This window comes from Chrysemys picta, chromosome 23, assembly GCF_011386835.1.
Source record: "Chrysemys picta bellii isolate R12L10 chromosome 23, ASM1138683v2, whole genome shotgun sequence".
Classification (NCBI taxonomy): domain Eukaryota; kingdom Metazoa; phylum Chordata; order Testudines; family Emydidae; genus Chrysemys; species Chrysemys picta.
In genome coordinates this window covers 18,281,347-18,308,496 of record NC_088813.1, presented here as the reverse complement: position 1 = coordinate 18,308,496, position 27,150 = coordinate 18,281,347, and the positions used below count along the sequence as shown (strand labels likewise).

Below are 27,150 nucleotides of genomic sequence, written 5' to 3'. Positions count from 1 at the left end.
GATGACCTGGGATTACAAAATCAATAACAGTTGCAGAAACGGTTCAAAATAAAATATGGTTAAAGCGACTCATTAAGCAGATTATTCCAGGACCGAAGCCCCCTCCTGATTGCCGTTCTCTGCCGCGCTCATTCACGGTTCCCTCATTTGTGAACTCCCAGGAAACCTTGTTCAGCTTCATCATCCAGGCAGCTTCCAGTTCCCTTGGGTGAGCTGTTCTTGTTTTTTGCCGAGCTGAACAGCTGTGGTGTGTGCCTGGCGTGTCTCGGATCCAAAACCCATTCCGATTTGTTTCTGAGGTTTGAGCTACAGACCTCCCTGTACTGAAGTTAATATTCAGATGTGGCAGAGCCAAGAGATGCATTAAGGAAGTGCACTAACGAAGGACTGCAAATACCCCCTCTCTCCCTGCCTGCCAAGTGACAGCTTTGGGCGGGTTGCCAGTGGAGCTAAAGGCTGCCTGGCTTCTCTGCCTCTCTCTTTTTTTATTGTATAAAGGGCACACTCATTCATTTGCAGACTGTGTAGACTGGTCCTAATGTCAAGAAATTCATCTTAGCTCCTCTTCTATAGTGATCTGCAAATTGACATTCCAAATTTGGAGTTATTCTGTCATCCACGGCACCGTCCAGGACTCAGCACTCAAAGCAAATTCTCCAGGAAAAACCGTAGGGAACTTTTATAGGATTAAACTCAAATGCAGAAACAATGCCTTTTAAGACCTCGTTCTGCAGGGTGTAGTGGCCAGGTGCCAGTCTCAGGGCGAGGGTTGGATGAAATTTTTCAGTCAACGTTTTTCACTGAAAAGTTCAGATTTGGGTCAACCAAACCATTTTGCAAATTCTTATTGAATTTGCCAAATAACAAAAATCATAACAAAATGGAAATGTTTCATTTCAATATTTTGAAAAAAAAAGATTTTTCAATTCAAAACGATTTTGTCTTTTGAGTTAAAAAAAATGTGAAAATTAGACATTTCATTTTGGGTTGAACAAAACATGTTGTTGTTGTTTTTCGTTGTTTGTCTTGTGTGTTTAGATTGTGACATCTTTAGAAAGGAGATTGGCTTTTCCTAGATGTATGTAGCACCATGGGGCCCTGATTCCATTGGGTACTATCCTAATATGATATGGACGGAGCTCTACACCCTCCATTCAGTACGGCAGCATCCTGTATCCCACTTTCTGTGAACCCTGAACTCTCCAGCTTAGCACAAAGACACCACATTAAACAGAGGAAATGAGACAAAGAAAAGAAAGTCACAAAATGTTAAAACCGATTTCTCTCTTTTAAGGATCTTTATGCACTAGACCTAGAGCCATACCGCTACTCTGGAGTGAACCTGACTGGCTTCCGGATCCTCAACGTGGAGAACCCTCACGTGTCTGCCATCACTGAGAAATGGTCCATGGAGCGGCTGCAGGCCGCGCCCAGGACGGAGTCGGGCCTGCTCGATGGGGTCATGATGGTACGATGGTCACTTTAAAATCCCTTTGACATGGGGTGTGTTGTCCCTGCCCTGACACAGACGCCACTCCCGTTATATCTGCTCTGGCTTCTGCATGGGCTCTGGGGAGGGAGGGATTTCTCTAGGACTTTACTGAATAATTGGCATTTATTTCCTGCTGATTATTTCTCTGCTTTTGAAACTTAATGAAGGATCATAGCTGGGCATCCCTGTCATAGATGCATCGGGCCATATTCACCCTGGAGTATCAGCATGTGTATCAATCGCAGGGGAGCTACATCTCCTTGGCCCATCATCCATAAAAGGCTGATGTGTGAAGATAGCTGCTGATCTTCGTAAATACAGCAGTTGAGTGCTGATTGCTGCAGCGTTTAATTAAAACCCAAAAGCGGATGGATAGGTGATCCATTGGGGAAAAAAAACTCTTTTTAGGTTTCATACAACTTTAAAAATCAAAAAAGCCTCCATGCACTTTCATTTTGCTAAACGTGGTCTCCCCTGCAGGAGCTAGATCTGAAGGTAGTTATTGGCCAGCGGGTGTGTGAGCAGTGCAAAGCTACCACAGACAAGGATTTGAGTACAAGAGAAATGCACATTTGGTGTCTTGAGGGTTTTGCAGCTGCCCCTGCTGCAGATAAGTCCCCTGGAAGCCTATGCTGAACATGCAGAAGTCCATTAATGGCTCTGAGCATTATTTATTGGTATTGGAGCCAGTCAGGAAAACCCCCACAAACATTTGTGTCAATATTTTCAAATTGTAAAAATTTCCACCAGCCCTATAATTTGGAGAAAAAACTGGAAGAAAACTGTGGAAATGTCAAGAAAATTGTTCCTTTTTTGTTTTTAATTCTGAAATTTGGAAACATTTTGACCAGCTCTAATTGTTCTTATTGTTCTTGTGATTATTTCTTATGAATAACAGTAATTCTTTGCCTTTCTCTAGCACCCAGAGGCTCCAGTGGGTGCTGTACAAACATACATAAAAGACTCATTGGTTCATATCTGAGCCAACTTGTCCCAAGACACCCCATCCCAGGGATCCTTCCTCCTGTACTTAGTTGCCCTCTCTTGAAATTGCCTCTTAAATACAACAAAGCTCCCATGGTTTAACCTCTTCAGTCCCAGTACGGTACCACTCTTATTACAGTCCCTCTGGGTTGGCCAGTATGCCCGGGGGCCACAGCTTCCATGCAGCTATTTGACTTATCTTAATGGTGCAACCCCCCTTTCATGTCTCCTCCACAAAATCTGGATGCACATCGACTGATTAGAAGCTGTTAGTTCAGGCTGCCGCATGGCTGGGCCATGCAGTGACCACGACTAGATGCAGTGTAAACCCCACACAGTATGTGCTGGGAACGAGAGGCAAAGGAAGGCAGTTGTTTCTTTAATCCGATCGATACTGTATTTCTTGTTGGAACATGCCTGGATTTCTCTGCGCCGGCCCGATGCACAGTGCTCGCTGAACTGGAAAGGTACATGATGCATGTGCTACAAACCCTGGCGCTCCCAGGCTAAGGAGGGAACTCTCTCCTCATTGCTCTGCACAAGCTGTGTTTCAGGTTGGGGCAGGCGGGCGCCTGCTCCTGAGAACAGGCACTGGGAATTCGGAATGCTCGTGCCATTCAGTGTGAGCCACGTCACCAGGGACGTGCCTGCCGCTGTGACAAGCTCTTGCACGGAACTCCCCAGAGGGTTGGGCTGGATTCAGGACAGTGGTGTGATATTTCACAGGACACAATCCTGCAAGATGTGTTGTGCAGGAGGTCAGACTAGATGATCAGAATGGTCCCTTCTGACCTTTACAGTCTAGGAGTCTTTCAGTCTATAAGATGCTGAATGCCTCCTGGGAGGTTCACCAGCACCCCTGCCTTCCACAGACTTCCCTGGGAGCTCAGTACCTGGCAGGATAAGGCCTGCAGTTTGGAGCGAGTGATCTGGAGAATAGGAGCAGAGTTGACATGCTTGTGTTGGGAGCCAGGGTTCCCTGCAGCTCCGTTCCCAATAGTTACTACTGGGAGGATGCCTCACCCCATAAGTGCTGCCTGGCTTCCTTCTGGCCTGCCTCTTCACGCCTACCAGGATCTTTTCACCAGTGCATTAGCGACCTTTCCTCCTTGAAGTGCCTCCCGCCTGTCACCGAGGGTTTCTTCTGAGTGGAGGCTTCCACCATTCTCCTTCGGCCCCTAGCAAGCAACATCCCCAACTGGACACATTCTGGGCTTCCAATTCCTCTGGGGCCCCAAGACTCCAGAGGGACTAGAAGGTGCCTCATTCACAGTGTGCATTTCAGGATGGTGCTACTCGTTAGGGATGGGCAAGCAGAGGAGGAAGTGCTCCAGTGTTCTAAGGGGCACCCAGAGACGGCTCGTTTCATAGCTTGGGTCATATTACTCAGCATGTGCATCAAGGAAGGGTGAGAAAAATGGAGAGACGCCGATTTCTGCATATGGAGCCCTCCAGGGGAGTGACAGTGAGAAAAAGGCAGTGTGAGAAATCCCCCCCGGAGCGCCCTGTCCATGTCTGCTCAGGGTGTCAGAGAGAAATAGCCAGCAAGGGTGGATCAGACGTCTGGTGGCTGGTTTGGAGGATTTCCCAACACTCGAGGGAAGGATGCATTAGGACCAGGCCTTAATTTCTGACCATAAGGAGTCTGCTTCCTTAGCCCCATCTCCTCGTGAGACACTTCTCTCTCTCTCTGCACATCAGGAGCCAAGCATCTGGGGCAACAGTGGAGCCCGCGGCCTGGCGGCTGGCAGAAATGAGGACAGCAGCAGCACTTCTACCGTTGCAGCAAGACAGTTGGAAATAACCAGAGGCACTGGCATGACCTTCCCCCTCCTCAATATGGCTTGTTAATCTCCTGCTCTGCCTGTCACATATGGGGCATTATGATAAAATGCTACTCTGCAGTGATGCCTGCACGCTGGCTGTGATTTCCAGCCTCTCTCCTCGCCAGCAAGGACTGAACCAGCATGCTGTGTGCTTTCTAATAAATTTTTTAGAAAGCCTCCTTCCAGCAGAGCTGAAAGTTTCTCTCTGCAGCTAAGAGCAGCATCCTTCTAACATCAGACATCTCGGCCCAAGACATCAGAACCCTCTGTGACGGGGTTGGGACTCACCACCTGGCACCTCCTACTGGTTGTCTCGGGAATTAGCTCTGTCCAGTGGAGTGCCCCCTTTTGGTGGTGTCCCGTCCGTCATCTCGCCCTCGGTTGGCATATCCGGACCCACGTTGCTCCCACAATCGCGGCGTCCTCTTCGAGCCACTGCCCTCCGTCAGTGCCCCTTAGTCCATCCTCACCCCCTTCCAGAGGGGGTCAATCAGCTGCCTCTCTGCATCCTGGCCGATGTGGCCAACTGCACCCTCAAAGTCACTCCCCTCTTGGCAGGGGGTTGGTGCAGCTCTAGATGGCCGCTCCGTCGGCTGGGTGTAAGGCAAGGGGGAAAGGGGGGGACCCAGGCCTGCCCACTACTCTGGGTCCCAACCCAGGGACCCTCTAGTGGCAGCCGTCCTGCCCTCCTTCTCTCCCTCCATCTGTCCACGTCCCTGGGCCACTTCCCCTTCGGCCCCTAGCACCGGCTAGGCTCTTCCCTTCAGGGCCTGCAGCCTGACAGACTCCGGGCTGGAGTTACCTTCTGCTCCCCCAGGCCTGCCCAGCACTGCACTGTCCCGGGTGCTAGTCTCCCTGCCTGGAGACAGACCTTCCCCTGTCAAAGGCCTGGGACAGACTGACTGCTCCTTTCCTGAGCAGCCTTCTTATAGGGCTGAGCCTGGCCCTGATTGGCTCCCTCTAATCTGGGCCCTGATTGGCTCCCTGTAAGGCCTTCCCTGATTGGCTCCCTGTCTGCGCAGGCCCACTGGCCTGCTGCAGTCCAAATTCAGGGAGTGGGGCAGCCGCCCCACTACACCCTCCCTTCCCCCACCTCCTGCATCGTTAGCACTTACTAAACCGAGAAATATCTTCTAAATTATTTTGTTTTTATATACGGCACGTACCCCTAGCTTCGCCTGACCCCGGAGAGAGACTATTGCCCTGAATGTAGGACAAGACCTCAGTTAGTAGAACCCTTTGTTATGTGGGCACTAAGATTTGGTTGTTTGCCATCTCTTCTCCATAACAAGGTCACAAAGCTCTCTGACCTCCGGTTTTAGGGTCCTTCCTCCCTACCAAATATGACCTTCCAGAATACTAGCATTGGGGATTTAAGAGCTTCCTCTTTGTTTTAAACAATCTTTAGATTATGCAATGGGTGCACTATCTTCCATAGCTACCCGAGCATACTGGGGCATGCTGCACTCTACTCAAATGCACACTGCGTCTCTGCAATATCTGCCGTAGTGGTGGATGATAAGAACAGAAGCCGTTTTAGGAGTATGCAGAGGCCACGGGGTTTAACGAGCCAGCCCTGTCTGAACTGCTGTTCACCCGACCTTCATGCTTCAGAATCATGTCCTTCCAGCCTCTCCTCCAGCAGCTAAGTCAGGTGTCTTTCAAACTCGGTCCCATCTCTGGTAGCTTATTGCAGGCTATGTGCTGCCTGATTTCCTTATACTCCCACATACAGTTTGGATGGTGGGTCTGGTTTTCAGCTACGCCTTAATTTGCTCACTGAGTTTGCATCATCAGAGGCACATGAGGTAGCATCCAGATGCTGAACTCCCAGCCCCAGATTTGTGGGTATAACCCATCACAGGCATGAAACTCTGAGTGCAGGCGCTATTCGCAGGTGGAAAACCATGACTGCAAAATCCGAGGCTAGCACCGAACCTGCCGTTCTGGCCCTTTGCTTTTGAAACACCCCTCAGCTTTGCGGGGAGTTTATCCCCAGCCACCCTGGCTCTGCCTTTGTAATTTTGGAAACCTCTACCACGGCACCTGGAGGCTCACTCCTCTCCTATGAGAACAAAGCCCAGATCCTTTAATCCTTTCTTGGAATGTAGGTTCTTTACCGCTGGTGACCTTTGGGTTGGCTTACACTGCGCTCTCCATGCTAGTGTGGTTTGGTGACTGGACTGCCCTAGAGGGCTCCACATGAGAATTCATGACTAATGCACATTAGCTGTAGGTATCTGTGAACTTGCCCTGCTCGCTCGGAGTAGAATATTGTGCTGTCTCCTACTCCTCTCCAGTATTCCAGGACAATGCGATAGAACAGAAAGGCAGCCTGGTCTAGTGGGGAGAGCACCAGCTTTCTTCCCAGCTCTGCCAGGGACCTACAGTGGGAGCTTGGGCAAGTCTCTTTCCTGATCTGTGGCTGTTTCTCTCCTGCCCTATGCCTCTCTTGTCTGTTTTGCTCTTGGAGATAGGGCCTGTCTCTCCCTATGTGTTTGTAGAGTGTCTAACACAATGGACTCTCAGCGGGGGCCCGAACAGGCCACCATAAAACAAATAATAATTATACACCATCTGTGTGCTTAAACGTGTTCCAGTATCCCCCAGACTTACAAGACCCAGTATCCTGTCCCTTAGTGCTGTCAAATTACGCTAGCAGGATGTAGGCCAGGCTCCTGCTCGTCACGCTTGGGAGGAATAAGGTCATGGGAGTGATTGCCAGGCCGGGACAGAGCATTTTCTCCACTGTTAGATTTGCTCTGTAGTTTGCTACGTTGTTTGATTTTTTACATGTGGCTGCTATTCTTGGGTCTTTGGCATCTCCTTTTGTGAAACCAGCGAGGAATGTGTTTTTCACTAGTGGGATTTTCAAAAGGAGATGCCAAAGACCCATCCCTCTTTTAGAAGTGAAAAAAAATGCCACTTTGTCAGTGTCTGGAGGTGGGGTGCGGTGTCACAAAGCCATTCCAAACCACACCACCACCCCCACTCGCAGTCACTTTGAACAGAAATAGCCCCCTGTCCCCACTGCCTGAAATTTCCCAGTTTCATCATGGATATTTCATGGAAGCAGGACTGTCAGGAATCGCCACATGGGTGAAGATTTCATGGCACCAGTGCCCAAGAAAACCTACCAGGGTGGTGGGGGATTTTTACTCAGAGCCCAACTCCTCATCTTGAAATTTCATCTTGAAATGGGGATGCTTTGCTCTTGTTTTCTCGTGAGGGAAGCTCTGACTTCTCCATGTTGTTTAGTGGTTCTAACAGGGACTAAGAGTCAGGAGAACAGAGTTCTGCACTTGACTTGCTGCATGACTTTGGTCACTTAACTTTTCTGTTCCTCATTTTACCCATCTATAAAATAGAGATACACCTCTACCCCAATATAACGCGACCCAATATAACACGAATTCGGATGTAAAGCGGTGCTCCACGGGGGTGGGGCTGCACGCTCTGGCGGATCAAAGCAAGTTCAATATAACGTGGTTTCACCTATAACGTGGTAAGATTTTTCGGTTCCTGAGGACAGCATTATATTGGGGTAGAGGTGTACCACTATTTTTCGGTGCTAGTGCTTTGAGATCCTCAAAGAAAACGGGCTACAGTAAAAAAAAAACCTTTTTATATCCCCTATTTGTCTGACATTTCATTAAAAAGGACTAGCAATCTTTTCTGTGTGACATGTAGACAGTACACTGGTAGATGCATTAGAGATACCTAAAAAAGACGTAGATAGAGAGATGGCATTCTCGTAGTCTGTGATTTACAAAGATGACTATGGCCTTTTAATGTAACCTAACACATATTGGAAAAAAACTCCTGTTCTGAAGAATTTCTTTGTTGTGTACATAACAATTACCCATTTACAAAACGAAAAGAACAAAAACACAAGTTCTGCCCAAAAAGCAAACCTATTTGCTGTTCTGTAGCTATTTCAAAGTTCTGTTGAAGTCTGAAATTTCAGCCAAAGACATATTTTCTGTCCTGATGGACAAGGGTTAGGAGTGGTTGAATTTTTTTCTGCCTTTTTTAAAGGGGTTTCACAAAAAATGATTTTAAACCAAAATTTTTAATTTTTGACAACTTTTTTAGTTTTTAAATTAGGGGGGAAATTCGCCTCACCACCAGTTATGATTACTCTTTTCTTTTTTTAACTCTGGTGGAGGGAAGAATAAAAAAGTGTGAGAAGGTGGGTTTTCTTCCACAATTTTGAAACAAAAACATACAAATGTGGAGTGGGATTTTCCCCCACCAAAATGAAATGAAAAATTTCAAAACAAAAAATGTTATCCAAAACCTTTTTGTGCGGAGGGAGGGTCAGAGAAGGCGGGAGATTTTTTGTTTCATTTGGAATTATTCCTGAATTATTTCTGGATTTGGACAGAGTCATGAAACATTATTACTTTTTTTAGATCATCTCTTGTTTGGATAAAGAATGGACTGTTCCAAATCTACCCTCCAGAGGGGAATTGAGGACCTGTTTGTCTGGTTATAATGCAGGGTTTTTCCAAGATACGCTATAGATCAAACAGACGTTATGGGCTTCATGCAGGACTCATGGAGCAAGGTTTCCCATGGCCTGTGTCATACAGGAGGTCAGACTAGGTGATCTGACCTTGAAACCTATGACTCTCTAGAAGTTCGTTGAGCTCACCATTGTAACGATCTAGAGAATATGGCTACGTTCTGCTCCCTTTCAGTCCATGGGAGTTTTACAGTTGACTTCAATGGGAGCCGGATATGAGGCCTTTGATTACACTCATCTAGGGCTGAACGATTAGATCCCTCAATTAGTCAGGAGTCAGTGTGACTGTAAGTGTCCTTGCAGTGGTCAGCCTGTTCTTGCGTTGGGCTTTGCTTTTTATTTATCCCCGTTTTACCAGTGGTGCCAACTGTCCCATCAATCTGCTCTCCAATGAAACCATTGTACCCAGGCCTTCCCCATAAACGCTCTCAGCCCCCTGCTGCTGGCAACTGTGCGTGTGCTGGAGGGTGCCTGGCCCGCAGCTCCCAAACCGATCAGCAGCATCGGGCTGATCCGCCGGCAGGATGCAACCCCTCAGTGCCGAAAGCCCTGCCCCCAGGGAAGCCGTGTGCAATTGTGTTTCAGACGCCAGGGAGGAAAGATGTCAGGATGCAGGTGAGAAGACAGAGGCGACCGGGGGACAATTTAGAGAAGCTTTTGCAGCTTTGCGTGAGATGGATCATGGGTTTTCCAAACGGAACCAGCACCAAATCACTCTGCTGCATTAAGTATCAGAGGGGTAGCCGTGTTAGTCTGGATCTGTAAAAGCAGCAAAGAGTCCTGTGGCACCTTATAGACTAACAGACATATTGGAGCATGAGCTTTCGTGGGTGAATACCCACTTCTTCGGATGCATGCATGCATAACATGCATCCGACGAAGTGGGTATTCACCAATGCTCCAATACGTCTGTTAGTCTCTAAGGTGCCACAGGACTCGTTGCTGCCTCTGCTGCATGAGTGCCTCTTTGCTTTGGAACTGTTATCAACCCAAATGCTGTTCCCCTTTATTTTAGACAGATGCTGCCCTGTTGTACGACGCAGTTCACATCGTCTCAGTGTGCTACCAGCGAGCCCCACAGATGACTGTTAACTCCCTGCAATGCCATCGACACAAAGCCTGGAGGTTCGGGGGCCGCTTTATGAATTTTATAAAAGAGGTAAAAGCTTCCTTCCTATTGATGCGAACCTTCTGTCGGCGACGTGGGGGTGGGGAGCAGCTGTTCAGAGCCCAGAATTAGGAGCTGCACAGTGGCTAGACAACGCACTTACGAGCACTACAGACAACCCTTGCAGAGATGGATGGGAGCAAGGATCCAGGAGTCAGATCGTTTGTAGCTTTCATCTGATAAAGGCCAATAACCTGAGTCTTTACATTGCTGGGCTAACCTGAATCCTGGTGAAACACCCCTGACTTTGGTGGAGAGAAAGCAGGGCTAAACCTGACCAGTCACAGTGGTCCAGTAGATAGGATCCTGGACTGGGAAGCAAGAACCCCAACTTCTCTTCCTAGTTCAGGTGTGACCCTGCGCTTGTACCCTTTGCCTGTCTTGTCTCCAGCCACTGCTGTCACTGTTTGAATGTCCTCACACACATGTTGTCGGCCCCATTTGAAGCTGGAGATGCCTGGTGCCCCATCCATCGGTGGGCTGCTTTGATCTGTGCATGTTGAGGCCTGGTATAAAAAAAAAAATCCCTGATACAGCTGAATAGAGTGTGAAAACTCCACTCCTAACAGGAGCACAGCCGGAGCTCTTGGGTGCACTGGAATATTTTTACAGGAGGCATTTTAGAGCATTACCCCAAGTGTGTCTGTGAATGAGAGTCCAGGCCTGGATTGGGGCCTCTCAGTAGCCAATTGTAAAAGTGCATTTGTTGATCTAAAAACTGATAGTGTAAACCACTGTGAGTTACAATTCTTGTTAAATGTTTGCAGATGGTTGATCTTCACCCCGTGCAAAAGGCTTGCATGAGGCTTATGCACCACTTACATCTCACTTACAGCCTCAGAATAGTTTCAGTGGGGTCACAGCAAGACATGAGAAATGAGCTAAAATCTCCAGTGCTGTTACAGACGCTCACCTGTGCCTGCTCTGGGCTGATCTCCTTACAAGGCGGTTGCCTAGCAGAGCGAGAGCTGTTTGCCTTTTGCAGGAACAGTTGGTTGGTGTCCACAAAAAGCACTTGACACAGGTCTGGTGGCAAAACTGGCAGTGTCTTGCATTTCTGCCCATGTGCTGATTGCCCAGTTTTGGCAGAGCGGTGGATTTAGTAAGATGGGAGTCCGGGAAGTGAAGTGGGAACTTCATTTCCTCTGTTTTGTGTAATTATAAATTCCCTGGGTTCAGCCCAGGTAACTGTTTGCTTGGCTTACGCATGCAAGCAGCAGCGGAACATTGGTGATTGCGAGCAGCAAGTTTACCAAATCACAGCCCTGCGGGGAGGCTGGAACGAGACGTGGCCAGGAGCGCACCTGTGAGAGCAGCCGTGCAGGGCATGTTTCAGGGAGCTACTTTCTTACCAGGCCTGTCCTCTGCTTACTTGCTGTGTTTCGGCTCCTGCCAGTGTAACGTAGCTCACCTCCCTGGGAGACGATCCTAGCCTGAAAACACTAACGAAGAGTGAGGGGTGAGCGGCAGTTCCCTAGTGCTGTGCAAAGGGCACATTGGGGGGCTGGGATGTGCTCCTGCCAGTAGATAGGTGCAAGCATCTTTGGGATTAAGGGCTGGATTCTCACTTACACAAAGGCCCCTTTACACTGCTCTGGCTGCGCCTTTTAACATGGGACTAGTATAATCAGGCCACAGTATTTTATGCTATTATTGGAGCCGTGGAAATAATTCTCTCTCTTCTTCCCAGGCTTTGCAATGGTTAAACTAAATTCTCTTGTTTCTGTGGCAGAAAAGTCAATTAAAAGATCATTATTTATTGTGTATTTCTTATTTGTATTGTGGTAGTGCCTACGGGCCCATCGGGGTCCCTCTGTGCTAGGGCCTGTACATACACAGAATGGGAGAAAGTCCCTGCCCCGACGCGTTTACAATCTAAATAGACAAGACAGACCAAGGGCGGGAGAAAGGAAAGATTATCCCCATTTTACTGGGACATTGAACTGCCAGTTTGCAGGCTCTGAAAATCTCCTCTTCTCTCTCTCGGTTTGTTCCCTTCTGCAAGGAGCTGCTCCTGCTGGCTGCCAGAAGAGAGTGTTGAATAATTTCATTTGTTGCCTCCTTTTGCAAACTACTCTGAGCCCTCCACTCCAGTGCCCGCCTGTTGTTCCCCTTCCTGGCACTCTGTCAGCTAGTTGCAGGGATAAGCTTCCTCCGCTGCAGCCAAAACACATAATAACTGTGCTCTCTGAGGACAAAACAGCAAATGCAGAGGGATGTCCTGCTGCAGAGACCATTTTTTCAGAGCTGTGATTCGCCAGGGGCATCGCCTGGCTTGTTATCATTCGTCAAGGGCATCCCGTCCTGCGTGGGAACTGCCGCCCTGAGAATGGTTTGGGCATGGTTTGGGCACCTCTCACTGCAGCAGCAGCCGAACAGGACACGGGGATGAGACTGGGCAGTTCAGCATCCTGCTGACGTATCAGAGGAAGCCAGGCGGGTCGCCTCGTTGGCTAGCAGGCTGCTATCACCTACCAGAGTCTCGTAGGGGAGCAGGAAGCCAGGACCAATGGGCAAGGCAGAGGGAGGTGAGGCCGATATTCCCTTGGCCTCCCTTCTCCGTGCCACCCCATTGGACCCCCTCTACGGCTCCAGAAATGGGAGGGCCTCCCAAGCACAGGGCATCCTGAGGCCAGCACCAGCGAGAGATTTAACGCGAATGAGCTTCAGAACAACCTGCCCTGCAGAGGGCAGGAGAACCCGGTCGGCGCTCTGGGGAGGGGAGGTGAGGGAAGCGGCTGAGCCGACCCTTCCTTGTCCCAATTTATTTTGGAAATGAGAAAGCAAAGGGGAGACAGACCCTCCTGGGTGACAGGCAGGTGCCGTGTCTCTGGGCTCAGGGGTAAAGCAGACTGAGGAAGAGGGGGCGATGTGGGGGAGCGCTGCCTACGGCTGCCAGGGAAAGGAGGGGAGCTCTCCTTGCCTCTAGCTGCCCCTGCCTGCGCTCCGTTTCCCTTGTGCCATTGCATTAATGCGACGCCTCCCTGCTCTGCCAGCTCCATCAACTGCCGGCGTTGGGCGAAGCAGGAGAGTTAGAGCCTCAGCGAGGAGGTGACGCGTTCAATACACATCTGTGTTTGTTTCCGACTCAGTACTTCGAACACCGTGTGTGTTCACTGGGTCCCAGAGAATGTCCCAGCTGTAGTTCCCACCTGCATGCTCAACTCGGCAAATTGAGTGCAGCCGGCCCCGAACACACAGGGCAATAGGCCTGGGAGGTGGGGAGCAGCATTCCTTCAGGAATTAACCAGGCGTGTCCCGGGGGAGAGTGGAAAGGGTTTGATCTGGGAAACATGCCAGTCATCCCCCCAGCTTGTGCCACCTTCATCATCAGGGGCTATTTCTGGCTCATCCCCCCAGGGACATACACTTGTTAGAGAAGAGCATGCTGCAGATGAACTCCGCAAGTGGAATGAGTCAAACCAGGAAAGCATGCGAACAGTCTGGCATTTCGGAAAGGGAACAGGGAAATACCAGCCTAAAGTTCAGAGCGTGGCAAGCATACTTCACTGGGTGTGTATGGGAGGATGGTATCCGGGTGTCCTGCATTCAGGGAAATGTCACAAGAAACAGCAGAAGAATTGCCCCTTACTGTCCCTAGACGTTCCAGGGCCAGCACTGCACACTGCGGTGACATTAATCACCACTTAGCCTACAGGAGCAGCAGCCATTCTTCAGACCCTGCCCCTTAAACCAGGGAGGTTAATTTCTGTGCTGCTGTTTATTAAAACACCAGGAGAGTCGCTCTGAGACAGAAAGGCAGTGACAATCGCATTGCACTTTTCATCAAAGTGGGATTGGCTCCATATCCATTTGCAGATCTCCCTGCCCCACCATGCCGGACTATCCCTCCGCCCCAGAAGGGGGCTGCAGTTCAAGACAGCTGCGTGCCCAGGGGGCCAGTGCAAACCCTTATGCGTGTGCTCACGTGCTTTGCTGAACAGGGAAGGACTTCTGAGCTGGGGCCGAGAAGTTCCGTGACTGACTTCCCAAGTCCAAAGAATCTGAAGTTATTTATGTTTATTTTTTAAAAGAAGAAATAAACAGTTTGTGGGAAGCAGTGAGAGGGTTCTGTTGTTGCTGGGTTTTGTAATGGTGTTATTTAATGATGCATTTGGCTGGTGCTACCATCAACAGGCTTCAGAGAAAAATATATTCAAATGGTCTGAGCACAGGATTGGAAGCCAGGAGGAAGTGAGGTCTAATTAGAGTGACCAGACAGCAAATGTGAAACATCGGGACGGGGGTGGAGGGTTATAGGAGCCTATATAAGAAAAAGATCCCAAAATCCATCTGAAGGGGGAAAAAGATTTAAACGGGGATCTGCCTCCTCTCAGGTGAGAGCTGTGGGATATTCTGATGAGGGGAGTCCTGCAGTCTCTCCTGTTGAAGATGTTGCACTGTGGATAAGTAATGAGCTATTGAAGCAGAGGGACTGGATCCTAGATCTCCCCATGCTGGGCGAGTGCTCAAATCCCCAGGCTCTGCAGCCATTCACTGGCCCAAGGGAGGGAGAGACGTGCTTTTTACTGCAAAAACTGAAGCATGGAGCGCGTTGAGATGCCTGCCCGGTTTCAGCTGGAGTTTTATGCATTGCAGTGGCCCCAGCCCTGGAACATAGGTGCCCAACTCCTTCTGAGCATTCAGCCCCAAACTTCCAAGCATCGAGCAGGTCTTCGCCTCTTTGCGCTTCACTTTCCCCATCTGAAAAACAGAGGCGAAAAAACTTAGCCCTTTTCAACTCTAAAGCACCTTGCAAAGGGTAAATAAACATTGCGCTACCCCGGCATGGAGGCAGGTGAGGGAGATTTGTTCATGTGTTCCAGTGGCATTGTCCAATGCTGAAAGACGCCCCCCCCTCCCACTCCCGCAGACGTTGTCAGAGCTGCAAAGACACGAGCAGAAACACAGCTAGTTTTGCACCGACCCAGCGTGCCAGGGACACGTCCTGAGATCGATGTTGTGCACAAAAGGTGCAAATGTAAATCAGGGCAAGGAGTATAATAGAATTTATGGAATGCTCCAGCCCGCGCTGCAGCATGAGCAATGATGGAGGTGATTATTAATTAATCATGCTCGTCGGGGAGAGAGTATCAGTGTGAGGAGTAATTAAAATGAAGCACTGTACAGCAGTAGCAAATGATGATTTATGAAGCCCAGTAACTGCTGTGCTGACTTCTCTCCCTTCCACAGGCCCAATGGGAAGGATTAACTGGGCGTATTGTCTTCAACAAAACCAGTGGATTAAGGACAGATTTTGACTTGGACATCATCAGCCTCAAAGAAGATGGTCTCGAAAAGGTCAGTAAAGTTTGTCCTTCCTGCTAGCTAAAGAGTTTATGAAACCTTCAAAAGAGCCACTCAGGCCCCCTGGAAAACGGTGCATCAGCCTCATAGCTCCTCTATTTGCCTCTGTGTTCGACGTAAGGATATTTGCTGCCTTGGAATTGTTCTGCTCCTGTTTCCTGATGTACACACACACACACTCATTCGCACACCTGAACCCGCAGCCCAAGTTGTCACAATTAGTTGCCATGTAAGATTGTTGTGGTAACACACATGGGAAATGGTGGAGCTGCAGAAGCAGAAGAAACTTCCTGAGCAGTCAGGGGTCTGTTTTTTGTTTCCATGCCAATGACGGGAGGGAAAAAAGCCCAACCCAAGTGCTGCCTACATGCTACAGTTTGTTTATGAAGTGTTTTCCCGGAGGCGACAGCAGCTCTTTAAAGCCCCCCTCTCGGTGTGATCTCCTGCTATGAAAATTGCCTAAGGCCTGGAACTATCCCATGTTTGTTACAGCCCTGATTGGCCCACTTGCAGCCTGAGTTTTGGAGGAGATGATAATGTATGTTTTTTGTTGTTTTTTGATATCTGAGAAGAGGGTATGAAAAAAATGAGGACAGGTTAGTTTCCTGGCCTGATTGGAAATTTCCCATTTGGATGTGGAGTCTTTGCAGCAGCAATCCTGCTGCTGGGGACGCAAGGTAGCTGCACAAACACAACCGTGTAGAATCCTTGTAATTAGCACAGATCCCTGCTGGATACAAGGATATAATGCCACTGAAGTGCAGGTCTGATTCTCAGGTGCTCATGGGGATTTCATTCCTGTTTCATGGACCGCTTAAAAAAACAAAGAATACTCAAAGCATTAAAACTCCTAGAACATCATTTTCAAGGGGAGAGCAGTTCATTCAGTGGACAAAACAGAGCAGCAAGTTGCCTGAATAGAACAAAGATCTGCACCGTGGACAATGCATACCAAGAGTCACCTATTCGCATGGGCTGTGCTCAAAGCAGGCTGCGGATAGTGCCGTGAGCTAGTTATCCACGGTTAGAGAGCCTTCAAACTTAGGGATGGGAGAAACCCTGGGGACTGATTCATTGCTCTTTCCCCTTAGGGGGTTGCCGACTGACACCTTGCAAAGTGGGTTGCTAGGATTGGTGCCACTGGTAACATCGGCGCACCCAGCTCCCTGTGCCAGTGGACTGCTTACCAGTAATGATCCCGGAAGAGTAATAGGCAAAAATGACAGACATTTTGGATACCATGTGAATCTGAACCTTAAAGTACTGCCAAAATACCTCTCAGTCAACGTAGTACTCCTCAGCTGTATGATAGAATTGCTGACCCTAGTGGTATTTATTACTACTGTGTGGCACATAATGCTCACAGGAAACTGCCAAACCCTGAAGCATATTCCTCAAGGATGTTCAGCTTTTATGTTTAATCTCCATCTAGTCACGAGATTTTGTAGCTCTCTGCTTTTTTTTTTTTTGTAAAACAAAAGCTTTTTGTCTACTCTGGAAAGGTTTTAAAGTATCGATGTCAAATCTCTGTGGACACTAAGATTCTGTTAATAGCTAATCTGAAATAATGAAATGCCAAACGGAGTGAAGCCCAATATGTACTTTGCATTATGTATAATAGCTTATATTTGTTGAGCTTTAGGATTGTGCTTCTGATCCTGCTACCTCCTGGATGTTCTGAGGATTAAAGCAGTATTACCCAAACATAATTACATGTTGTTTGACTATCCGACTTGCCCAGTTCTCTTAATGGAATATTTGCATTTTTTTCTTTATTTTAATTTTTAAATTAATTAATGCAGACTTGAGTTCCCTGTATTTCATTTTTCTTAAGGAAAACTTATCAAGGGATTCTTAGCTGAGTAGGTAGCACTGCCAAAGGCTCTTTATCTTATTGCTTCTCTTCCCTATAACAGTAATAATCTTCTGACATTTTAACTGCGGCGTGATTGGAAGGAAGGATGGAGGAATGCCTGGCTTTTGTAAAATATTTAGGGATTCTCAGAAAGTTCACGCAAACTCTTTTAAAATTTATACTGTTCATGCCAAACAGCATTCATTGTTCAAAAACCCTTTCTGTGAATGCAGTAAAACCAGGTTCTCGCCAGAGGTTGCTGGGGAGATTGAATTATTTAAAAAAAAAATAGAAAAGAAAAGAAAAACAATCAAGGAAACAAAAACATAACTAAATAAATAATCTGAAGCTCCTAGCCCCGCAATGGGATTGGTCTGTGGACTTTCTATTTTCAAGTTTCCATTACTCATGTGGCCTCGTAGATGGATCGACCTGTATATTCTGTGGTTCCTATTTGGTGTGTCTCTGTCTCTGTCTATTTGGGGGCATAACAAGCCTCAAAGGGGCAGCATTAGACAACCAGCCACAAGGTTTGAATATGCCAGGAGATTTTAAACCTGCATTCTCGAGGTCTGGGAGAGAGTGCGGAGTAGCAGTTGCAGCCGGACGACGAGGGGCCAGATCATCTTTAGATGTAAATGTGCGCAGCACAATGGCGTCACTGGAGCGGTTCTTTATGCCAGGTAGGCCCAGGAGTCAAACTCTTCCGGGGGCACTCTGCGTGGCTATCGCCAGCCTTTTCCCCTCCCAGAGCTTCAGCTTGCCCAGTGGTAAAATGCTGTCTCACCGGACAATGGTTAGCGTTGGTCAAGTGGTGTGAGATCCCTCCCGGTATGAAAGACTCTACAAAAGATCAGTCGGGTCTAAAATTGGGAGGCAGTGTGGTAGAGTGGATAGGGCACTAGATCAGGATCCAGGAGATTTGGAGTCTAGTCCCAGCTGTGCTGTTAAGCTTCTCTGTGATGATGGGTAATTCACGGCCTTGGCTTCCCCTTCCACCTTTGTCTGTGTTGTTGTGGGTTTTTTTTGGACTGTGAGCTCCTCAGGTAAGAGGCTGTCTCACACTTTGTTTCCAGAACGCCTAGTGCTACAGGGCTGCTACACGCCACTGTAATATAAATAATAATACGGCAAACATGTTGTTACCTAGTTATATCCATGAAAGTGAAGGAACATGCGTTCAGATGTTAAACATAGCGCTTTACTGAAAGCGTTTCCTTGCCAATAAGGCTCTTTGCCTTATTTTTTCGCATTTGCAGTCGGGCTGTTAAAAGGCTTTTAACAACAGTAAAATATAGATAGTGGCTGGACAGAAAGGGGAGCTGAATTGTATCCTCCCATGCCGCATCTATTCCTGCAGCTGGAGGGCAGGCAGGCCATGTGTGTTTGCATTGGTTTAAAAGGGGATTGGACCAAATATCAGTGATGACGCTGGACCAGTTCCACAGCTGGTGTAAATCGTCCTAGCTCCCCTGGTTTTAAAGAGATGGTGACATTTTACCTCAGCTAAAGATCTGGCCCTCTATCTCTCAGCAGAAGAGAACTGATTAAAATGAACACTTGGCCCCTGTTTGTGACACTTTATAAAGGAACGTAGGAATTCCCAGATAGGATCAGACGCATGGTCCATGTACTCCAGGATCCTGTCTCTGACAGTGACCAGCTGCTCCAGAGGAAGGTGCAAGAACTCCCTGATGGGCAGTTGTAGGGTAATCGTCCCCCGTTAGAAGTGGATAGCCGGGAGTTCCTGGCCGGTTGCTTTGTGTCCAGCTCATATTCATTCCCAATGTTACTAGTTTTCAAGTTGGTGCAAAATGGAGCTAAATGAAATGCAGATGGGCTTGGTCTCCACTCCATGACACTAATGTTATGCCCTTTGTCTGGACCTCCAGGGACTTCGATGCAGTTGCCCTGAGTGGAACTGGTGGAATGTGGAATCTGCCCACATCCAGGGTATTACAGGAGTTCATATTTCTGAACTCTCTCTCTAATACCAGTACCTCTCAGCACTTCTCTCTGCAAGGCTACTGTGATCTCCCAGGGAAATCAAACCCTCTCACCTAGGACAAAATTATTTGAATGGAGAAATCTTAATTAATTACCGGAGTAAATTCCTCCTCTCACATTCATGTTGTGCGCTAGATCCAGGGACAATATTCTCTCCATTGGCGGAAATGAGTGCTCCATCCATGGGGGAATTGACTAACGATAGCAACCCTGCCATGCAAACCAGACAGGAGATTTCATAAAGTTATAGTTTCCCTATTAGTGTGTATGGTAGAGCCCGACTTCACCAGACACATTTTTCACACCATAACAGATAGGAAATACATAGGCTACACTATGAATTGTGATGCAAGTCACAGATATTCCATGTCCCTCTAAGTCTCGTCAGGGGTGCTGGAACACCCCCGGTACCCCTATTTCCTGCACCTATGAGTCCAGTGCTGCAGAGAAGGTGCCAGATTGAAAGCCTAGGAGATGCTGCCCACAAAATAGGTACAACCAGGGCAGTGGCACTGCAAACTTCGATCCCATTTGGCTGTGTTTTTTATTTTTTTAAAGAAACACAAGTTTTCATGGAAATTCTTTATTTCTTTTGAAACTTGCTGTTTTTTCAATGAAAACACTTTTAGACTTCTGAAAACGGAAACCAACCAAGGTTATTATGTTTCTCCGTTTTTTGTTAAAACCCCCCAAATTCCAGCAACTACCCCCAAAATGTTTTCTTTTTTTTTAAAAGTTTCATCAGAAATACCATTTTCCAGCCAGCTGTGTTGTCAACCTTTTCCATACCAGAATTTTCCTCCCACCTAGCTGCAATGCTCTCCCATTTAACAATATGGGAAGGATCGAGTGATCGAGACCGCAGCCCCTGTCCTCTAGTCTATATGACCCACAAGACTCCTTCCAACACAAATGACTCTAAATACTGTCTGAACACATCCCTTGTGTGCAGCCAAAGCCTGCATGTTGTTTGAATACATCCCATGACCTCTTTTTGGTTCCTACAGGAGATGGGCCCAAGCTGCAAAATTATGATCTAATTTTTTAACTCTTCATAAGTTTGGAAGTGTTAGAATCTGGGGTTTCTGCTGTTCACCAAAGACACTTGCATTGGGGAATCTTTGATTCAGGAATATCTCTAATCACTGTGAGGTTTGGCCAAAGTTCACTGTTCAGTGTATTCTGAGCGCCTGTACTGCATGGCGCTATTGTCCACTGTTGAATGAATTCCTGAATTCTAGACATCATGGACCTCCATATTTGTCCACAGGTATCAGTGCCCCCATTTAGAGGGCAGCAAAAAGGAAAAGCGTTAGGTATTTGTAATGTCTGCTCTGCATGGGTGACTGTTGGAGTGGTCTGCAAGTGCAGGATTAGTGTCACTTTCTCTTCTGTTTAGGTTGGCCAACACGGTCTGTTCAGCTTCGCTTGCCTGTGCAGCAGAAGACAGAACTATCTTCCCTTCAGCCAGGCCTGTGGGATCCTGGAAGAGACTGAACAACACGTCAAGTGTCTAGTAATTTGTTTCTTTGCTTCATTTCAGGTTGGAGTGTGGAACCCTTCTGATGGTTTGAACATCACGGAAATTTCCAAGGGGCGAGGACCCAACGTCACAGACTCACTAACCAACAGATCTCTTATTGTCACCACTGTCCTGGTAGGAGGCTGCAGGCTTGTATTTCTCATCCGTATATAAATGGCTGGAAATGTGTGACTTCTCTGGTGCTTTACAATGCCGCAGTAGTTTTGCCAGTCCCTTTGCTTTTGGCCTTATGTTTCGGGGCTCTCTCCTAGCTCCCTGTGCTATTGGCGAGGTCAGAAACCTGCGCTGGTCACCAACAAGGCACCAACAGTTGCCACACAGCAGTACCTGAGACACCACAGCTCTTCGCTTTACTTAAGATAACGAGAGAAAAGAGTCACTGAGATTTCAGTGCCCTAGGTACTGTCACGTGCACACGGTTGGCAAATATTGGCTCATTCATGGTGACCAATTACCCTCTACTAGTTAGCAACATTTTACCTCCCGTGGCTGCCCCATGAGAAGGTGTGATGGCCCCCAGGCACCTGCTAGCACATGGCTGATCTGGGTGGGGTTATAAAAGAGAAGGGGAAGCTAGTGCAGAGGAGGCTACCATGGAGAAAAGGTGTGTTCTCTCTCCTCCCACCTGGCTGGAGCGGGATAGACCCCGGGTGCTTTGTAGCCAGTAGTTTGAGCTGGTTTGTCTGGGGTTGGAGTTTTGGAAATCAAGCCTTGAGGAGTGTGCTGGGGCGATCATTTAATGCAGGGACTGCTGCTCTGGGCACGTTAGCCACCTGAAGAGAAGCCAAGGCTGGTGGATATGCTGAACAATGGCTCTGAGGCAGCAGAGCCCACTATAAAGGGTGACTATCCTGCACTATTTTCATCGGTGTTAGAATTCACCGCTGGGGGCGGGGTTTGCATGAGTGGTCAAAATAAAAGATATTGAGTCAATCTGGTCGGTATAAAATGGTACCATTGACATCAATGCAGCAGCATGATTTAGACCAAGAGAAAATCTGGCCCACTGAATGCTTACCCAGACAGCCAGGCACACAGCAGACCTGGTGGAGATACCTGCTTTCATTGCCTGGCAGGCAGGCCTGGGTTTATGGCACCATTGTCACTCCACAACTTGGGCACTTCCTTGCTGTCGTGACTGAACAGAGCACTTGTGGGAGCTAGCTGGTACTGTCTAGAAATGATGTACACGGTGCGGAATGAATGGCGATTCTGTCTGCACCCAGAGGCGTTTCAATACCTGTGTATCTAGGCAATGGAACTCAAAGGACGAGGAAGACGAGGAGGAGAGGGAATTTGGTGCCCAGAGAGAGTGCGAGCGTGCTGGCTGGGCTGAGACAGGGCGCAAGCAGGTGCTGCACAAACTCCCACGTACAGCTCTGCCAATGCATATGTAAGGTGCTAAGTTGCAGCATCTCCTGCTGTTCCCACACTCCCGAGAAACAGCTGCTCCTTGTCCACACGTGCCAAACAACTAAGTGATTCAGTGTGTTGCTGGCTAGACGCCACCACACTTCCAGTAGCCACGAGGCTGCTTCTTGTTCCTGCTGCACATTTCTTAACCTCCACGTCAACTCTTGTGCTGAATCTCAGGTATGTTCTCTGACCCGGTGCGTGCTGAAGGCCCAGCGAGGGGCTGCATGCACTGGGCGCAAGAAAGGCTCTTAACTAGCATACCGCACAGGCTGTGCAAGGGCCTGACTGACTAGCAGGAGAGGCAGTGGAGAGGGGCGGGTGTCTGCTTCAGATGTAACTATTCTCGTTACAGCAAAAAAATAAGAGCAAACACATGCCTCAGTATCCTCCCTTCTGGGGCCTTGGTGGCTCGGGGGATTAAGAAGGGGCTAGAGGGTCTCTTCCTCTTTCTGTCACTGATCTAAGGAGGGGCACATTCTGTTGCACATTGCCCTTAGCATCAGGTGGCTACTCAGTGGCCATCTATGAAGTGACTTGTCAGTCTCAGCAGATTTTCTATTGGACAGATGCCCCCATAACTCCAAAGGCACAAAAGCCCCAAATTAGCCGCCCTGCTGTCAATCTTAGCAGAGAGACCAGTGGCTTCATGGGCCTTAGAGACTGAACCCTCCTCTTGCTTCTAGATGAGGCCCTTCAAGGTCAGAGTTGAAGCTCCGTGCCAGGAGGTGGGGTGGGTACCACCGGGGTCCTTGTCCCGCCACTGCCTGTGTTGTACCCGCTCTGCGGGTACTTCATGCTCCAGCGCTGCCGATCTGTCACTTCTCACTATCCCGGAATTCATTTATACACACGGGTTATAACTGCAGCGCTTGTGTTTCTTTCCCCTCATAACTACGTATGTGACAACCTAGCCAAAAGTAATTGAGTTATCCAGCAAACCATGGATACTTAACCGATCTTCTCTGTCTCCAACTGTCACACTGTATTTAATTCTCGCCTTCACTATTGGATTTGATAGCAGGCATCAGATCAGAATGAATTTTTATTTAACATCTAATGAATGATGACTAGTCGCATTGGTTTGTATTTGGCTGTGTTACACAATGCTGGGTCATGCCATGCCAATCGGCAGCAACAGGAAATAACGCAGTACCTAGAACAAATAAACTATAACGAAACTTGGGCAGGTTGCGTAGATCAGGTTTGAAATTCTGTTTATGCCAATAATTTTTCCTGGCCAATTTCCATGCAGTGCCTTCAAGGAGCCTCTTCTATCAAAGAATCATGGATGTTAGAGATGGGAAAGAACTGCTAGGTCATGTAGGGTTTAGCGAGTATCGTCTTTTACGACATATTGTCTAGGGTTCCTAAAAGAATGTGTGCATGTGAACTGGGTATTCATAAAAGAGAAGGACAAGTGTTTGTCCCAGTGCCATGTTACAAGCAGTGTGAAATGTATCCTCTGCCCATCTCTTTGTTCATGCACCTCGAGCCTCACCTGAAGAACCCCTTCCCATTCCAGGTCTAGCTCACACACAGCTCTGCCAATGCACCTCGCTCCCAGCCTGCAGCTCCTGCTATTCCAGTCCCTGAAACATCATTCTGACCAAGGCACAACACATCATTTGGGGTTCTTCATGTTTGACTTTTGCTCTGCTTGGGGGATAGCCCTCTCCTTCCAAGAGTGATAAAAACTAAGGAAGGTAGTCATTAAAAAACATTTGTTCCATCGTTATCTTGCAAATGATGCACTCGTGCTGTGACACTGCTATCCAGTAACACCCCTGTGTAATCACATCTCCCGACAGGCTGGACAAGGTCGCTCTGTAACCTGATCCACTGCAGCAGAAAGGATGGGAGATACTGGACTTGACAGAGCAATGGTCTGGTCTGGCATGTTAAGAGGCTGGGTAATGGAATTAGATGGACCACTTGGGTAATGAGGCCTGACTTCCTAAAATGAAACCACCACCCAGCATCAAAATAACCCACACCTGGCACACAGCGGCTCCATCTTCCCTGTGCTCGTTGGCACAACACGTTTTCTCAGCTGAGTGGCTCTGCTCAAACGCCCGGGTGTGAATGTGCTGCAGGAGCCTCTGGTTGTCTTATTTTAGCCCATACCATGCTGCTTTCATGCCTGGCTTTGCAAGGAAGACTGCAGAGTGAAAATAGATGGTCATTTTCTCCTCTTATCCCCCCCCCCATCCCCCACGCTGTTCGGAAGTGTCATACTGTACTGATTCCAGGAGTGCATGCGCGCACACACACACACACACACACTCCCCTCCCCCCCGCAGAGATATCTCTGCACAGATAAAGCACCCTGGTGCCATTTGCATCAGCATCAGGAGCAACAACAACGGATCCCACTGGCTACAGTTGTTCAAAAGCATGGTCCCGTCAGAAGCTACTGCAGAGCCCTTAGGGCAGTAGTGGGCAACCTGCAGCCCCTCAGGGGAATCCGCTGCCGGGCCGCGAGACAGTGTTTACATTGGGGGCCCGCAGGCACGGCCGCCCGCAGCTCCCATTGGCCAGGAACGGCGAACCATGGCCACTGGGAGCTGCGGGCAGCCGTGCCAATGTAAACCATGTCTGGCAGCCCGCCAGTGGATTCCCCTGACGGGCTGCAGGTTGCCCACCACTGCCTATGGGGAAATGCTGGAACAAAAGGCACTTTGGCAGTTCCCGCTCACTCAGGCTCCTGGAGCAGGGTCAGTTTTTGCACAATGTAACAGGGTGGCTTTGGCCTTATGGGCTGGAGGCCTCAGGCAGAAAAGCCCCATTACTGCCCGAATGGCTCTGGCCCACCCGTGCCACGAGACTCGACGGGGTCTGATGGAGCACGGCTCATTCCCCTATAAAGGGCAGCAGGAAGCTGTAGGGAGGAGGGAAATTCAGGGGTGAAAAAAGCTCCTGCAGGGAAGAATCTGACAGAGGGGAATTGAGAAGTCAGAGCCAGGAGGCTGAATTCCAGTCCGGGCAAGCCTGGGAGTGACTTGACCTGGACCCAGCTCAGGGAAGAAGGACGGGGGAGAAAGACACTGAACTCGTGTGTTGAACTCAGGCCTGAATAAATTGGACCCTAGAAGGGTTATGTCTGAAATGCTATGAACCGTGTAGTTTTTCAGGAGAGGTAGAGGCAGGGTGCTGCAGGGATACCTCCGGCCATCGGGTGGGCGGGGGGCATCTGTTTTGTTTTATTTTTATTCTTTTGAATTTACATTTTTTTTTTTGCTTGTTCTGAAAATTTTGGTCTGAGGAATTTGAATCAGGCCCAGCAGAAAGACTGCAAGGTTATGTGAGCTGGAGCCAGTCCCTGTAAGTGGGAGATAGAGCTGGGTGAATAATACAAAATAAATGCCATGCACAGTGATATGAACCCTAGGTGGAGGCCAGGGGTCAGCGGTGGGGGAATTACCCGAGGTTATTTCAACTCTCAAGAGATTGAGGAGAGACTCATTCCCGCCCTGCCCTCGTCCATCTGTATCTAATTAAAACGTAGCGCGGTGCCACTAGGGGAAATTATTGGATGGGGGTAGCTGGTATTACTGAAATGATGCACCAGCCCAGGTGTGTGAGGCTGAAGGCTGGAGCAGCAGTGAGAGCTGCAGGGGCAGGACTGAGGAATGCTGGAGGAGGAGATACGTCAGCTCAGAAGCGAGACATATTGGTAGAGCTGAGCCAAGGTCTGGATCTGGAATATCTCAAACCTTTGTACTGGTGACCCCTTTCACACAGCAAGCCTCTGAGTGCGACCCCCCTTATAAATTAAACACACTTCTTTATATATTTAACACCATTAGAAATGCTGGAGGCAAAGCGGGGCTTGGGATTGAGGCTGACAGCTCACGCCCCCCCCATGTAATAACCTCATGACCCCCTGCGGGGTCCTGACCCCCAGTTTGAACCCCTGCTGTAGTGGGAGTGGCGCAAGGCAGGAGTGAGGTGCATCCGCAGAGCGAGGAAGCCGGTTTCTAGCCAGCACTTGAATCTCTCCGCTCTAGCAGTTCTACTGCCGCGAAGATCCCGAAGCTTTCTGCTCACATTCCAGTTCGAAAGCGTCAATAGAGCAAATCACCACCCTCTAATTGCTCGGCTGTGTGTGCTGGAAGGGCGCGTGCATGCCTAATGCAAAGCCACCTGCAGCCTTGTGACTCACGGCGTGAGGGACACGATGGGATTGGCACACTGAGTTGTGCAATAAATGCATTTTTCATAAATTGGCTCCTAAGAAGTAAAATACAACCCTGAACTTTATTGACGTTTGCTGCTGCCCTTTGTGTCTTCTCCGTAGGTGTAAATGACAGTAGAAAAGCCAGAGGAGGGATCTTTAAAAGGAAAAGCAGGAAAGGTTGTTCACCCCTCTCCTCCCCATCCCCCCCGCTGCCTTTTGCTCATATTGCGGTGACTTGTTGGAAGAGAAATATTACCCCAGCAGCCAGCGCCACTCTCCCTGAGCAATACAAGAACTGTGAAGTTATGAAATTGAGGGCACCTTCACTGAGAAATCGATTAGCAAGCCGAGGGAGCTTGTGAATTGGATGTCTGGCCATTTTCAGTAATAAATTGTGAAATAGTCTGTGAATAAGTGGTTCATAGAGATCAGAATTACCCCCTAGGAAACGTTTGAGACCAGGAGATACATTACGGAGCGAGTGGCATCCTAATGTTCAGCGCTTTGGCTGTTAAATATGTATGTTATCCCTATAGTGCTTCCCAAAATTAATAGCATTTTATGGCTGCTTTGGAGCTGGTGTATTTATACCAAGATCCGTAGACTCAGCTGGTTCACAAACAAAGCACTAATTCCAGGGGAGAGGGCTGCCGAGGAGACTGGAGAGAGAGGGAGTTTAATGGGCTTGCATGCACCACACTAACGCCATAGGCATGACGTTGTCAGCCTTGGTTTCTCATCCAGCAGACCCAGACCCAGGTGCTCTCTCTCATCCACTCCCCACCAACACCCAGAGCAGGACGGACTGCCTTCTGCACAGCCATACGCGAATGGCCTAGGTTTGTCC

The 27,150-nt window shown here is 48.5% G+C and overlaps 1 protein-coding gene across 2 annotated transcripts in view; it reads left to right on the top strand.

Annotated features, from left to right (window-relative positions):
• Positions 1-27,150, top strand: part of GRIK3 (glutamate ionotropic receptor kainate type subunit 3) — a 230,976-nt gene that overhangs the window by 139,625 nt on the left and 64,201 nt on the right. For both annotated transcript variants that reach the window (XM_008167098.4, XM_065577204.1), the window contains exons 6-9: positions 1,295-1,468; positions 9,846-9,989; positions 15,192-15,299; positions 20,711-20,824. In XM_008167098.4, the coding sequence (XP_008165320.2) occupies positions 1,295-1,468; positions 9,846-9,989; positions 15,192-15,299; positions 20,711-20,824 (540 nt within the window). The remainder of the gene's footprint in view (positions 1-1,294; positions 1,469-9,845; positions 9,990-15,191; positions 15,300-20,710; positions 20,825-27,150) is intronic.